The 15,487-nt window shown below is 44.2% G+C and overlaps 1 protein-coding gene across 1 annotated transcript in view; it reads left to right on the forward strand.

Annotated features, from left to right (window-relative positions):
• Positions 1-15,487, forward strand: part of CACNA1E (calcium voltage-gated channel subunit alpha1 E) — a 377,710-nt gene that overhangs the window by 258,171 nt on the left and 104,052 nt on the right. The window contains exons 19-20 of the mRNA XM_070746282.1: positions 3,998-4,054; positions 5,531-6,130. Coding sequence (XP_070602383.1) covers positions 3,998-4,054; positions 5,531-6,130 — 657 coding nt within the window. The remainder of the gene's footprint in view (positions 1-3,997; positions 4,055-5,530; positions 6,131-15,487) is intronic.

Consider the following 15,487-nt stretch of genomic DNA (forward strand, 5'->3'; position numbering starts at 1 on the left):
GTAGCGTCCAGGCGGGTGGGTTGAACCTCATGCTCCCTTCGCGACCGACTCTCTGACGACTAACAGGAACAAGCGAACCAGGAGTATTTCACCATGCGTTGACCCTTATCTATCTCTAAGCAGGTGCTGGCCATTAATCAACCAATGCCAAAGTATTATAAAATTACTGATAGTACATATTAGTGATGGCGCACTGGCATTCATTTATCAATTCATTGATTAATAAATGATTAACATTATTTTTGTTGCTTTAATTATTTTATTTTAAATCAATTACCAATAATTTTATAGATATTACAAATAGAGGATTATATACAAAACTGTGTTCCATTTTATTTAAAGTATTAATCCAAAACAGGCACGGATACAGTATATCCACAGTTCATCAATAATTTCTTGCAAATGTATCTTCTTGGATTTTTATTTGTATATTTAAGAGTTATTTATTTAAACCTATCTATCTATCTATCTATCTATCTATCTATCTATCCACCTATCTACCTACCTACCTACCTACCCATCCATCCATCCTTCCTTCCTTCCTTCGTTCCATCCATCCATCCATCCATCCACCCACCCACCCAGGAGCGGCTTTCCAGGAGCCTCCGAATGCCGAATGCGGAAGTTCGGGTTTGGCGTTCGGCTTCGGGAGGCTCCTGGAAAGCCGCCCGGCTGTTTTAAAAGGTGACCGCCGGGCTGGGGGGGCTTCCCAGCAACCCCACGAACCCCGAACCCAAAAGTTCGGCAAAAGTTCAGGGTTCGGGAGGTTGCTGGGAAGCCCCCCAGCCCGGCTGTCAACTTTTAAAACAGCCGGGCGGCTTTCCAGCAGCCTCCCGAAGCCGAACGCCAAACCCGAACTTCCAGGTTTGGCGTTCGGGAGGCCGCCAAGAAGCCCCCCGGCTGTTTCAAAAGGTGACAGCCGGGCGGTGGGGCTTCTCAGCGAAAGTTCGGGCAAGAGCGCTCTTCTGCCGGCCACGGGCGAGGGACGGGGGCGAGGGGTGCCTCCTGCAGCGGAGACATTTGGGGTTTTGGCTGGGGGAAAGGCAGGAGGTCTGGCGCTTCGCCTGCCCTCCCAGCCACATTTGCCTTCCTCCACCGCCAGCGGCATCCAGCTCCTCCTCTTCTCGCTTCTTTACAAGATGACAGCTGGGCGGCAGCATGGAGGCTGGAGGCGGCACCTGCTGCTTGCTCTCCTGGGGGGGGGCCCCGCAAAGATCACCTTCGGGAGCTTTGCAGCCAGGTCCCTTCCACGCTGGTGGTGGAGGAAGGTGAATGCAGGCGGTCCAGCGCTTCACCTGCCTCCCAGCCAAAAGGCAAATCCGCGCATCTAGAAGAACTGCCTCCTGCCTGCCCCCGCTCTTCTGCCGACCACAAGCGATGGGTGGAACAGAGGGGCGGGGTTAAGCCTCCTTCGGCGGCTGCGGAGCTGCACGGCTTTGCCTTTTGGCTGGGAAGGCAGGCGAAGCGCCGGACTTCCTGCCTTTCCCCCAGCCACATTCGCCTTCCTCCACCGCCAGCGGCATCCAGCTCCTCCTCTTCTCGCTTCTTTACAAAATGACAGCCGGGCGGCGGCGCGGAGGCTGGGGGCGGCGGGGGTGCATGGAAGAGGTCCGTGGGAGAACTGGGGGGAGCCACAGCCACCGCCCCGTGGAAGGGACCTGGCTGGGAAGCTCCTGAAGGTGATCTTTGCGGGGGGCCCCCCAGGAGAGCAAGCAGCAGGCGCCGCCTCCAGCCTCCGTGCTGCCGCCCAGCTGTCATCTTGTAAAGAAGCGAGAAGAGGAGCAGCTGGATGCCGCTGGCGGTGGAGGAAGGCAACTGTGGCTGGGGGAAAGGCAGGCGGTCCAGCGCTTCACCTGCCTCCCAGCCAAAAGGCAAAGCCGCGCAGCTAGAAGAACTGCCTCCTGCCTGCCCCCGCTCTTCTGCCGACCACAAGCGATGGGTGGGACAGAGGGGCGAGGTTAAGCCTCCTTCGGCGGCTGTGGAGCTGCACGGCTTTGCCTTTTGGCTGGGAGGGCAGGCGAAGCGCTGGACTCCTGCCTTTCCCCCAGTCAAACCCCCAAATGTCTCCGCCGCAGGAGGCACCCCTCGCCCCCGCCCCTCGCCTGTGGCCGGCAGAAGAGCGCTCTTGCCTGGCGGGAGGCAAAGCACTGGGGGGGAGTTGTCAGGACACCCCCCACCCCAGCACTTCATTTCCCATCGGGCAAAAGCGCTCGGGAGGCCACGGGTGAGGGGCGGGGAGGATCGGGAGGCTAAGTCTCTCTGGCCACTTAGCTCCTCCACTGAAAGAAAAGCATGGAGGCTGCCTCTCTCCTCCTCCCGTATCCTGCCCCCCTCCCAGCCTCCGGGCTGCCGCTCAGCTGTCATTTTGTAGAGAAGCGAGAAGCGGAGGAAGATCTGGATGCTGGTGATGGCGGAGGAAGGCGAATGCCGCCTGGAGGCTGGGAAGGGGGCGGGATACGGGAGGAGGAGAGAGGCAGCCTCCATGCTTTTCTTTCGGTGGAGGAGCTAAGTGGCCAGAGAAAGTGATCAATGTAAAAGCGCCGCTGGGCTGGGAACATCTTTGGCCACTTAGCTCCTCCGCCGAAAGAAAAGCATGGAGGCTGCCTCTCTCCTCCTCCCGTATCCCGCCCCCCTCCCAGCCTCCGGGCCGCCGCTCGGCTGTCATTTTGTAGAGAAGTGAGAAGAGGAGGAGGGGCTGGATGCTGGTGGTGGCAGAGGAATGCAGCCCGGAGCCTCCCGAACCCCAAACTTTTGCCGAACTTCTGGGTTCGGGGTTCGGGAGGCTGCTGGGAAACCCCCCAGCCCAGCTGTCAGCTTTTAAAACAGCTGGGGGGCTTCCCAGCAGCCTCCCAACACCGAACCTGGAAGTTCGGGTTTTGCGTTCGGCATTCGGGAGGTCGCTGAGAAGCCCCCGGGCTGTTTTAAAAGGTGACAGCCGGGCGGCAGCGGTTTTTTGCGGGGGGTTTTTTGTTGTTGCACGGATTAATTGACTTTACATTGTTTCCTATGGGAAACAATGTTTCGTCTTACGAACATTTCGTGTTACGAACCTCCCCCTGGAACCAATTAGGTTCGTATCTTGAGGTTCCACTGTACTTTTATTGGCAAAGTATCAAAAAAGCATTTTCTTTGTGTTCAAGATACAGATATGACTTACCATTTGATAGGTGAATCTGATGAAATATTTGAATAATTTTTATATAACAAAAGGTTTCAACAAATGACAGCCCCTTAGCTAGCTGTTGGCTGTAATAGAGGTTGATCAAGCAATCCAGAAAAAGCAGTGACATCATTTCTATTTTATTGCCAAGAAAACTCCCCAGGAGGCAAACTTGACTTAAGGGCATCATTACTTTCATTATGTACCTCTTCCTAATATGCGGATAGTCCTAAATGCAATGCCAGAAACTGACCTCAGATCACTGCAATTTGAAGAAAAAGACCTTTGTAGAATTACTATCTCAGAAGTAAACGCTGGCATGTTTTTATTATTATTTATTAGATTTAATAGAGTCATCCACTCAAATGGACTCTGGGCGGCTTACAAAATATAACTAAGATTTAAAGGAATTAAAAACATAAAATAAAACAAGATACCACAGACTAAAAACAACATATCCTGCTTCAGTAAGGAAAAACACAGTCTAGCTTCCCATAAACGTTTGCTGCATTTTCAACACTCTTTCAGTCTAATGCAGAACAAATATGTATGTATTTCAATTTTTGGTATACAAATTACTTTCTTAGCTGTGAAAAATATGTATTCCGCATAAACATTGGCTTGTATTTAATGTTCACTATGAAAATAATTGATCAGAATTGGTCTTTGATTGTTTATTTAACAAATTTATATAGCCCCTCATTGCACCAGAAGTGAATTTATGCACAAGTGTTAAGAATTTTTTGGGTTTTCTGCTTGTGAATTATATGGGATTCTGAGTGCTGGGACCATCAATGACATTGCAGTGGACTGAATGCATTCATTTTCCTTCCCCAGAAGAGACAGAAGGAGGAGACACCACATGTCGATGTGGGAACCACGTACCAGTAATCTGTATGTGTGCATGTGATTGCTTGTTGTGAGAGATTACATGTGTGTATGTGATAGACTACTGCTATTGAGTTCAAGTATGTGTTGTTTCATGTTTATGTTGTAAGTATGGATGGATCTTTCAATCTAGTAGAGTTTATGTGTGTATAATCTGAACAGCTATAAATCAGTGTGGGTCTGTAATTTGTATTTAATTATAGAAGTAGGAGAATATGTTTTATGTTTGTTTGCAGAGTATGCTTCTGTGTATGAAACAGGTCTGTGAACTAACTTAAGCTGTATTGTAACAACTACACTGTTGTGTGTGTGCAAACAGTCCGTTAAACTGAGTGTATATTCAAACTGTTCGTGTGTGACTGTATGTATGTCAGTATGTTGTGTGTTTGCTTACCAATATGTCAGACGTGTCTTTTTATTCCTGTGTCCATATATCTGTCCATAAAATTATGGTGTACAATTTTATAAGATCAGCAAAAAAACTATCTTGGAACATTCAATGCTACAGACAAACACTTGCCCAGCAGTTTCTACAATTTTCAATTGCCTCTTAAAGCTGTTAGATTATATGAGGTATAGGTTTGATGACACCAATGGTAGAAATATTGCATGTTAATAAACATTTCCCCTAGCAAGTGGGAACACAAGCTTTCTTAGTTATCCAACCCCATATATGTACCAAGAGGACATATACTTTCAAAACAGTGGGTTATGGGCTGCATCCTCAGGTGACAGACTGAATCCAAGAATTGAGAGGAGAACCTAAGCACTGCCAGGCTGTAAATACGGGGTTGGTGGGGCACTGGATCAGCCTGGATGCATTTGCTTTCCCCTGGCACTGAGCTGAATGGGACTTGGTACTGCATGCCTCTCCTACTGCTACTTTTTCCTGAGCTCCCTGCATATACTTCTTCGGGTCCATCTTCCCTCCTTAGACTGTTGGCTAATCACACCCTTTCAGAGTAGTAAAGGAAACGTCCCATTTGCCTACTAAATGGGCCAGTCCTGAACAGCCCTTGTGCTTGCATGCAATACTTTTAAATCACCTTTACCACACCCCTGCTTGTTGATGAACACCTACTTATTTTACTGTACTGTAAGTTTATTAAAATTGCAGTACATGCAGACTGATGCCATGTGTTGAAGTGATCTGGTGGGTGCTTTCACAAAGACAGTGTTGTGAATGTGCTCGGTCTTTGGCTTCATTGTCTTGTTGTTCGGGCTTATTGCCATGTGCCCGGTGAATGTGGAATGAAATGTCTCCTAATGATTTGTTGATGTCATGCAAGTGGACTTGATTCTCTTATTACCCTGGAGATACTGTGATTTTGCTGACCATCCATGAAATTCAAGGAAAGAGAGAATCAAGGCCCAATATGTGGTTTTTGTACGGTCCCAGTTGCATGCTCTATGTACTGGTATGTGTTCTTATGTTTCTGACAGGGCACAAATGAATTGAACCCATTTGTTTTCCTTTCCCAGGAGGGAGAGGAGAAGGAGACATCACATGTCTGTGTGGGAACAGCGGACTAGCCGGCTCCGCCGACATGCGCAGATGTCCAGTCAAGAGGGCATCAACAAAGATGAACCTCCTCTGCTCAATCCAAACGCCAGCATTTTTCGGAAAAGGAAGTTACTGGACAACTCTGGCCTAGAAAAGATTGAAGGTGATCAAGGGGTTAAGCCAGAGCAGACAAGTGGAGACAGTGTGGAGCAAAAAACCCCAGGGTCCAAACCCTGCCCCAGCATCCGGGATCACCAGAGAAGTCCATCTCCTCAGGCCAAGAAGGAGTGGGAAGAATGGCATCACAAATCATTTCACGGGAATTGTGGTACCAATGACCAGGAAAGCAAACCAAGCGTAAGCTTTGAGGACAGGGCTCGGCTCCGGCAGAGCCAGAGGCGTAGCCGTCACCGCAGGGTGAGGACTGAACCGAAGGAGCATAGAACAGTCAGCCAAGAGAATGGCCCAGAAGGAGTCACACCAGCAAAAGGAGAGCAGAATGGAGATCATAAGGAAAATGGAGAGGAAAAGGAGACAATTGCTGAAAAGGAACCAGCGGCTGACACGGAACTGAACAGGTAGGTAATCTCTTATTTCTTATTTCTGCTAACCACCAAATAGGTGATTGCTAAATCTTAATATATATTTAGTAAAATGCATCAAATTGTAATGATCTTCTATAACTTTATAGTCATTAATGACTATTAAAGGAATGATGGCTAATAGCATTTTTTACACATTCATCTAGGCATTATTGGATTGTACAAACAGTTATTAAAGTAAGAAGTAGCTGACAGCTAAGTCAGCTACTGACTTCACAGACTTCACACTTTGGCTTCACAGTTAAGTGAAGCCAAGGTGAAGTCCATTATAGTAACCGGAAAGAAATGAAGCCACACCCCAGGAGAATGGGATATTTCCTCGGTAGAATATTTTTACCCTAGTAGACAGAATTCATAGAATAACAAAGTTGGGAGGGATCTTGAAGGTCATCTAGTTAAACCCCTTGCTCAAGCAGGAAGTCTGTCTCATGGCCTGCCCAGCCCCCACTCTGCCCCACCCAACCGATCACCATCAAACTGCTTCCCATTGTGAGATGGCGTCTTACCAACCAATCTTTTAAAAGGCAGGAAAAGTGGTGAGCAAGCAATTGGGTGGGCATGGGCAGCAGTGTGGGGACAGGTCTGTGAACCACCTAAACCAGTGTTTCCCAACCTTGGCAACTTGAAGATATCTGGACTTCAACTCCCAGAATTCCCCAGCCAGCGAATGCTGGCTGGGGAATTCTGGGAGTTGAAGTCCAGATATCTCCAAGTTGCCACGGTTGGGAAACACTGACCTAAACCACCATATTTTTCTTCAGGCTATTATACTGTATTCTTTTAAAATAATATACAGTTGAGTGCAAAAGTTATGTTGTTAAGTCAGACACTTATTAAGTGAATTTTGCATCCTTTTAGGACTTTTCTTGCCGCACCTGTTAAATGAATCACTTCAGTTGTTAAGTTAGGAATATGGTTGTTAAATTATTCTGGCTTCCCTGTTGACTTTGCTTGCCAGAAGATCGCAAAAGGGGATCACATTTCCCCTAGACACTGCAACCGTCATAAATAGGGGTCAGTTGGCAAGTATCAGATTTGTGATCACATGATTATGGGGATGCCACAGTTGTAAATGTGAAAAACGATTTTTCAGTGCCATTGTAACTTTGAATAGTCATTAAATGGGTTGTAAGTATATATCAAATAAAATGTATATCAAATGGGATAGATAGATATGGGTATAGACCAGTGATGGCGAACCTATGGCACGGGTGCCACAGGTGGCACACAGAGCCATATCTGCTGGCACACCAGCTGTTGCCCTAGCTCAGTTCCAGCAGGCATGTGTGTACCGGCCAACTGATTTTTGGCTCATGCAGGAGCTCCAGGAGGGTGTTTTTGGCTTCCAGAGAGCCTCCGGGAGGATAGGAGAGGGCGTTTTTACCCTTTGCTGACTCCAGGGAAGCCTTTGGAGCCTGGGGAGGGCAAAACACGAGCCTACTGGGCCCACCAGAAGTTGGGAAACAGGCCATTTCCGGCCTCCAGGGGGCCTCCGAGGGGCAGGGGAAGCTGTTTCCACCCTCCCCAGGCATTGAATTATGGGTGTGGGCACTCGCGCATGTACAGTAACACACGCCCACATTCTTTCGGCACCCAAGGAAAAAAAGGTTCGCCATCACTGGTATAGACGAAGGTATGAATACCCATACAGATGTACAGAAGAGACAAATGCAGATATTACCCTCTCAGCTCCATAGACAAGCTGGATGTGGCAGTAATCATTTACTATCCTTACACGCATAGATGAAAGGGATGAGATAAAAGTGATGTACAGTAAAAACTCAGTTTTGTGAAATCATAGGAGAAGGAGGCAGGAGTGAAATCCTCCTGGTTCAGGCATGCCTGCCAGTGGTCTGCGCATACGCAAAGGATTCTATGCATGGGCAGAGGGCAAAAGAACCAAAATGGCAGCAACCAGGTGGGTGGGTGAAGCCTCGCGCTGCCATCGCTACTGGCTCTGTGACCAGTAGCAGGCACACCCGAAACCAGGACCATTTTATCCCTGGAAGGAGGTGTCCATTACAATTGAATATCAGTTTATAACAGTTAAATGACATGAATCACATGCAAATTGCTGTGATTCATGACATTTAAGTTACTTGTGCAAACCTGCTATAATTATACAATTACATGGATGCTGTCATTTTATACAAATTACATAAATTATGCCGATTGTTCAGACTGCTTCAAAAACAACAAACTTCATCTATTATTTGTAGGCATAAAAGCTATTGTTTCTTTCTTAGTCTCCTACATGTGCTTCTTTGGGTCCATTTCCCCTCGTTAGGCTGCTGGCTATTCTCCCTCTTTTGGAGTAACACTGGAGGACTTTCTAAATTATAGACTCTTGATGAGCTCTCTAAAAGATCACACGAGACAAAAGGTAGAAAAGAATGCAGAAAAAAAGGGATCTCATTTTAGCTTTGTTGCATATTTATAACTATTACCACATACTGTACATGAATCTCAGATAAGATTCATTTGGATTTGTTTTTTTAAAATAAATTTTATTGATTTTTATAATAATAATAATAATAATAATAATAATAATAATAATAATAATAATAATAATAATAATAAACACAAAAACAGTGCACTTCGATCAGTGTTCCCTCTAATTTTTTGGGGTGGGTGGGTGGGCGGAAAAGTATAGTGTCTGAGCGGCAGTCCCTTCAGCACTGGGCGGCACAGAAATAATAAATAAATAAATAAATAAACAAACAAACAAACAAACAAACGAACAAACAAATAAAAAACCCACCCTGTTTTGCCTCAGAGAATTTCAAAATAAAATACTGTACTGTGTGTCTATAACAGTGAGCTCATAATAGGGCAACTCTATCAATATCAAAATGCCACTTAAATAGTTGAGCTAGTTTCAAACTAGATTTTGATTTTCTTTCTCTCTTCCTTACTCCCATTCTTTTTCTTTCTCTTTTCCTTCCTCTCTTTTTTCTATCTGTTTCTCTCTCTTCCTCTCTTCCTCTCTCTCTCCTTCCCTCTCACTCTTTCCCTCTCGGCTTCTGGGCAGGTTTGAAAAACTCTGAGTTGATGATGATTTTTAAGTGAGCGATTGCTCACTGCTCAGCTTAGAGGGAACTATGACTTCGATATGTGATCCTGCCACCCAACGTCATTCATTCCATCCCTCCACCAAATGAGGGTGTACTGATATTTTAAACTGGGAACATTAGCATATTTACAGAATATTATTATTATTATTATTATTATTATTATTATTATTATTATTATTATTTATTAGATTTGTATGCCACCCATCTCCGCAAACTCGGGGCAGTTCACAACAGTGATAAAACAATATACAATAACAAATCTAATATTAAAAGTCTAAAATAACAATTTAACATTAAAAGCCTAAAACCCCCATAATTTAAAAAGCATACACACAAACATACCATACATAAAACTATATAGGCAAGGGGAGATGTCTCAGTTGCCCCCATGCCTGACAGCAGAGATGGGTTTTAAAAAGTTTACGAAAGGCAAGAAGAATATAGAGTGATTCCAATTTATTCTGTATAGCTTGGTCTTGGATTCTACTAACCATAAAACCTCTAACTCTGTCCCATTGTCCCATCAGTTTTTTCACTTTATTTTCATTAATCGTATTCATTTTAATATCCATAATTTCAAATTGAATGTGTTCCACCATGTACTAGTACCAATTTTGTATTGTCCATTTTGTTGCATCCTTCCAACCTAAAACTATCAGCGCCTGGGCACTTTCTATAGCTGTTTCCTTAATTTCTCTGAAATCACCCATATCCCTCCTCATTACTAATATTGCCATCTCCTTTACAATCACCCATTTTATATGATTCATTTGGATTTGATAAACAGGAGGATTAAGCAAAGAGAAAAAATGTTGTCTGGCTATTTTTCAATATGCACATTTACAGTATATTAGGGTTATCAAAATTGCAAACAAAAATGTTATTGCTATCCTGTGGTAATCCAAATTTTATTTCCCAGTTATGGACAGTTTTACTTAATAATATATAGAATTCTTGCCTCTATTGCTGCTAGCAAGAAATTTCCATTACACTAGTTTTGTTCATTTGTCCCGATGGAATATCCACAGAAATAAGGCAAGCAACAGAAGAATCAATGAAGATTCTAACCAAGCTATGCCAGCTAATCTGGAGAACAATACAGTGGCTAACAGGTTAGAAGAGATTGGCCACATTCCTCTGTTGAGAAAGGGGGGTTTAATACAGTGCTCACATTATTGTGCAATATCTTTAATTTCACATCCTAGCAAAATAATGGTTAAACTCATTCAATGAAGATTTGGGCCATACAATAGAAAAGGAGATGCCAGCTCAATTAGGAAAATTCAGTTAATACAAAACTTTGTAGCTGATGCATGCTTGGTGATTGAGGAAGCCAAAGAATGCAAAAAAAAAAAAAGGGGGGGGGGGTGCAGCATGTGTTATATTGATTATAGAATAGCATTTGATTGGGTTAGTCATGCCAAACTCTGGAATATGCATAGGAAAATGGGAATTGCAGAACATTTCATTATCCTCATGCAAAGACTATAGACAGATCAGGGAGTCATAGTATAGGTAGAAAATAAAATCAGTTCAGGTTGGCAAAGGAGTGATATATGACTATACTCTCCCAATATTTATTCAACCAACATGTTTAATGTATTCCAAGTTGGACCAGAAAAAAACAATCTGGTTTTAAAATTGGATGAAGAACAGTGGTGGGATTCAATTTTTTTTATTACCAGTTTTGTAAGCATGGCTTGGTGGGGGGTCATGTGACTGAGTGAGCATGGCCAACTCAATGTCACTCATGGCAGCGGCACCTTGCTATGAGTGACATATCAATATCCTGAAATATGCAAATGACAATATTCTGACCCAGATTGTTTAGGGAAATGTGCTGACTCTGTAAACCACTTTAAACCACTTTAAAGCACTATTAAGCAGTATATAAACTAGACTGCAGAAAATACAATTTCAGCAATAGAGTGGTCAACGCTTGAATTCGCTACGGGACTTTGTTGTTTCTTCCCCCAATCCCAAAATCTTCAACCTTACATTATGTGCAATAGACCTCTCCCCTTTTCTAAGAGGTCTGTAAGGGGCGTGCATAAGTGTACCTTTATGCCTACCGTTCCTGTCCTAATGTCTTTTTTATCTTTTCTATCTCTACTTTATACTTATACAGTGATCCCCCGGTTATTGCATTCCCGACCATTGCGAACAGGCTAATTTGCGATTTTTCAACCCGGAAGTCAAAACACCATCTGTGCATGCGCGCCGTTTTTTTCTATGGCCACGCATGCGTAGATGGCGCCGGGCAGATCAGCTGCTGGGCGGCTTCCCTGGGTCTTCCCCCTCTTGCTGGCGGGAGGGCGAGAAGCCCCCGCAGCACCCGCTCGCCCGCCGTTCGCCACTCGCCCGCCCTTCGCCCGGCCACCCGCCCTTCGCTCGCTGCTCGCCCAGCCACCCGGGTTCGTTTGGCTTGAGGGCTCAGTTGGGAAGGCGCGCGGGTGTTTTAAAACGTCGCCGCCGACATGGGGGGCTTGCTAGCACCCCCCCAAACCCGGGTTGGGGGTTCGGGGGGGGTGCTAGCGAGCCCCCCATGTCGGCGGCGATGTTTTAAAACACCCGCGCGCCTTCCCAACTGAGCCCTCAAGCCAAGCGCAGAAGTTTGCCTTTGGCGCTTGGCTTGAGGGCTCAGTTGGGAAGGCGTGCGGGTGTTTTAAAACGTCGCCGCCGACATGGGGGGCTCGCTAGCACCCCCCCAAACCTGGGTTCGGGGTTCGGGGGGGTGCTAGCGAGCCCCCCATGTCGGCGGCGACGTTTTAAAACACCTGCGCGGCTTTCCAATGAGTCTCGAAGACAAACGCGGAAGTTTGACGTTTGTCTTCGGGACTCATTGGAAAGCCGTGTGGCTGTTTTAAAACGTCGCCTCCAGCATGGGCGGCTTCCTAGCAGCCCCCCAAACCCGGGTTGGGGGTCTGGGGGGTGCTGGCAAGCCCCCCATGCCGGCGGCGACGTTTTAAAACAGCCGCGCCGCCCCAATCTTCGGCTCCTCGCTAGCGCTGCGGAAGTAAAAACACCATCTGCACATGCGCAGATGGTGTTTTTACTTCCGCAGCGCTACTTCGCGAAAACCCGCTCGTTGCAGGGGGGCCTGGAACAGAACCCTCGCAATGATCGGGGGATCACTGTATTATGTTAAAAAATACTACAATACAATACTATAAACGTATGACAAAATAAATAAATAAAATATACTTATATTATGTTAAAAATACTACAATACAATACTATAAATGTATGACAAAATAAATAAATAAATAAAATAAAATAAATAAATAAATAAATAAATAAATATAAGTGCTATTGCTGTATGCAGGTTCTAGTAATAAAAGCCAATAGAGACAATGGGACAAAATGGGAGTAAAATATACAGAAGTCCAACCTAATGACAACAATTAGCCATAAAATTGACAATCAAGTTATTAAAATGGTAGTTAACTTCTACCTTTTCAGAATCAAATATCAACACAAAAGAATCCAGCAGTTAAGAAATATATACCCCAGACTAACACTTGGAAAAGCAATTGTGAAGGGTTTGGAAAAGATATTCAGATGCTGTGATGTGTCTATATCTACAAAGGGCAGGCAATGGTATTTATTATATGATTTGATTGCTTATTTGTACCCTGACTATCATCAAGTGTTGTAGTTTATGATTCTTGACAAACTTTTCTTTTATGTACACTGAGAGCATATGCACCAAGACAAATTCCTTGTGTGTCTAATCACGGCCAATGAAATTCTATTCTATTCTATTATAATAAGGAAAGTTATAACTTATGCAAGTTAGAAAAGAGTATTGACACATTTGAAATCTGGTATTTCAGGAAACTCCTGAGAATGCTCTGGACAGCTAGAAAAATAATCTTCACTCAAGGCACAAATGGCCAGGCTCAAATTATCCTATTTTGGACATACAGTATTTTGAAAACAACTAGTTCTCAGGAGAAGACTCTAGTGCTGGGAAAGATGGAAGGAATGAAAAGAAGAGGCTGGTGAACAGCTAGTTAGACATATTCAATTACATTGAGAATGAATGCACTGACTTGACATTAGGGACACATTACAATAGGGAAAATCTATCCACGTAATCACTGTCTGACTTAATGACATAACATAATCAACAGATCCATTTTATTTAAATAAATTTATTTCAGTATTGATCTACTTTGGAAAGTTAAATTTAATTCTCTTCACAGGATGTTTTTTTTAATTAAAGTTTGTTGCAAAATCAAAACCAGAAGCGGATACATAATAATATATATATTGGCTGCAAATAGAATTCTTCTTCCATTAGTTACAAAGTTCAGAGTAAACAGGGAGAGTGCAGAGAGGATTGGAGCCACACCCAGCTTTAAGCTTAAGCTTTTCAGTTTCAATACTCTGCACAGACCTAGGTGTGTTTAGCTCCTATTGGCTGACTAAGTTGCTATGCCTATTCATTGATTGACTTTGGCCTCCCAGTTCATGAATATCTTAACATTTTTAAAGTCATAACTAACCTTGAGAGTAGGTATAATACAGTAGTCAAGACTATTGAGTTGTGAGCCAGGAAATCTACTCTGTTCAGATTCTATCAGGTACTTTCCAGTAAGATATTATTTGTCTTGTACCAGTCTGTTCTGGGTCCTATTCTTTTTAATATCTTTGTGAGGGACATAGGGGAAGGTTTGGTAAGGAAGGTTTGCCTATTTGCCAATGACTCTAAAGTGTGCAATGGGGTTGATATTCCTGGAGGCGTCTATAATATGGCAAATGATTTAGCTTTACTAGATAAGGGATCAAAGCAATGGAAACTGCAGTTTAATGTTTCCAAATGTAAAATAATGCACTTGGGGAAAAGGAATGCTCAATTTGAGTATTGTTTTGGCAGTTCTGTGTTAGCAAAAACTTCAGAAGAGAAGGATTTAGGGGTAGTGATTTCTGACAGTCTCAAAATGGGTGAACAGCATGGTCAGGCAGTACGGAAAGCAAGTAGAATGCTTGGCTGCATAGCTAGTGGTATAACAAGCAGGAAGAGGGAGATTGTGATCCCGCTTTATAGAGCACTGGTGAGACCACATTTGGAATACAGTGGTACCTCTACTTAAGAACTTTTCTAGATAAGAACTGGGTGTTTAAGATTTTTTGCCTCTACTTAAGAACCATTTTCTACTTAAGAACCCGAGCCTGGAAAAATTTCCCAGGAAATTTGAGAGTGGCACCAAGGTCCGTCCAGTTTCCTGTCATTCCCCCTTTAATCCCGGCCATCTCAGGCTTTTCTGAGCTGCCAGAGGAACCTTTCAGTGGCGCTTAAGGAGGCTTTGGCAGCCCAGAGCAAATGGAGCATTTTCTTTTCTCTGGGTGCTTGGACAGGGAATAAATCTCTGCCAGTGCCCAGAGAAAAGAAACGCTCCCTTTGCTCTGGGCAGCCAAGGAGTCACCACAGCGAAGGAAAGGTGCCGGCTACAAAGCAAGCAAGCAAGAGGAGAGGGGAACCCTTCAGCATGGGAAGGAAGAGGCAGCATGTTGCAGCAGCAACAGCCAGTATATGGGAGGCAGTGTATGGGAGGCAGCCTCGCGCCAGGTGTATGGAAGACACATGCTCCTCATCGCCGCCTCAGGGTCCCTCCTTTTTTAAAAAAAACCCTTAAAGTTTTCAATTTTTTTGATTCCCCTCACCGCACCTTCTTCCTTCGGCAATGACTGTCCTCCTCCTCTTCTTCTTCCTCCTCCTCTCACCCAAACTCCAAGCTTTTATTTCTTTCCTAATGGATTTGCATGCATTATTTGCTTTTACATTGATTCCTATGGGAAAAATTGCTTCTACTTAAGAACATTTCTACTTAAGAACCTGGTCACAGAACGAATTAAGTTCTTAAGTAGAGGTACCACTGTACTGTGTTCAGTTCTGGAGACCTCACCTACAAAAAGTTATTGATAAAATTGAACGGGTCCAGAGATGGGCTACAAAAATGGTGGAAGGTCTTAAGCATAAAACTTATCAGGAAAGACTTAATGAACTTAATCTGTATAGTTTGGAGGACAGAAGGGAAAGGGGGGGACATGATTGAAATATTTAAATATGTTAAAGGGTTAAATAAGGTTCAGGAGGGAAGTGTTTTTAATAGGAAAGTGAACACAAGAACAAGGGGACACAATCTGAGGTTAGTTGGGGGAAAGATCAGAAGCAACGTGAAAAAATATTATTTTACTGAAAGAGTAGTAGACGCTTGGAGCAAACTTCCAGCAGACGTGGTTGGTAAATCCA

The sequence above is a fragment of the Erythrolamprus reginae genome, chromosome 3, assembly GCF_031021105.1.
Source record: "Erythrolamprus reginae isolate rEryReg1 chromosome 3, rEryReg1.hap1, whole genome shotgun sequence".
Classification (NCBI taxonomy): domain Eukaryota; kingdom Metazoa; phylum Chordata; class Lepidosauria; order Squamata; family Dipsadidae; genus Erythrolamprus; species Erythrolamprus reginae.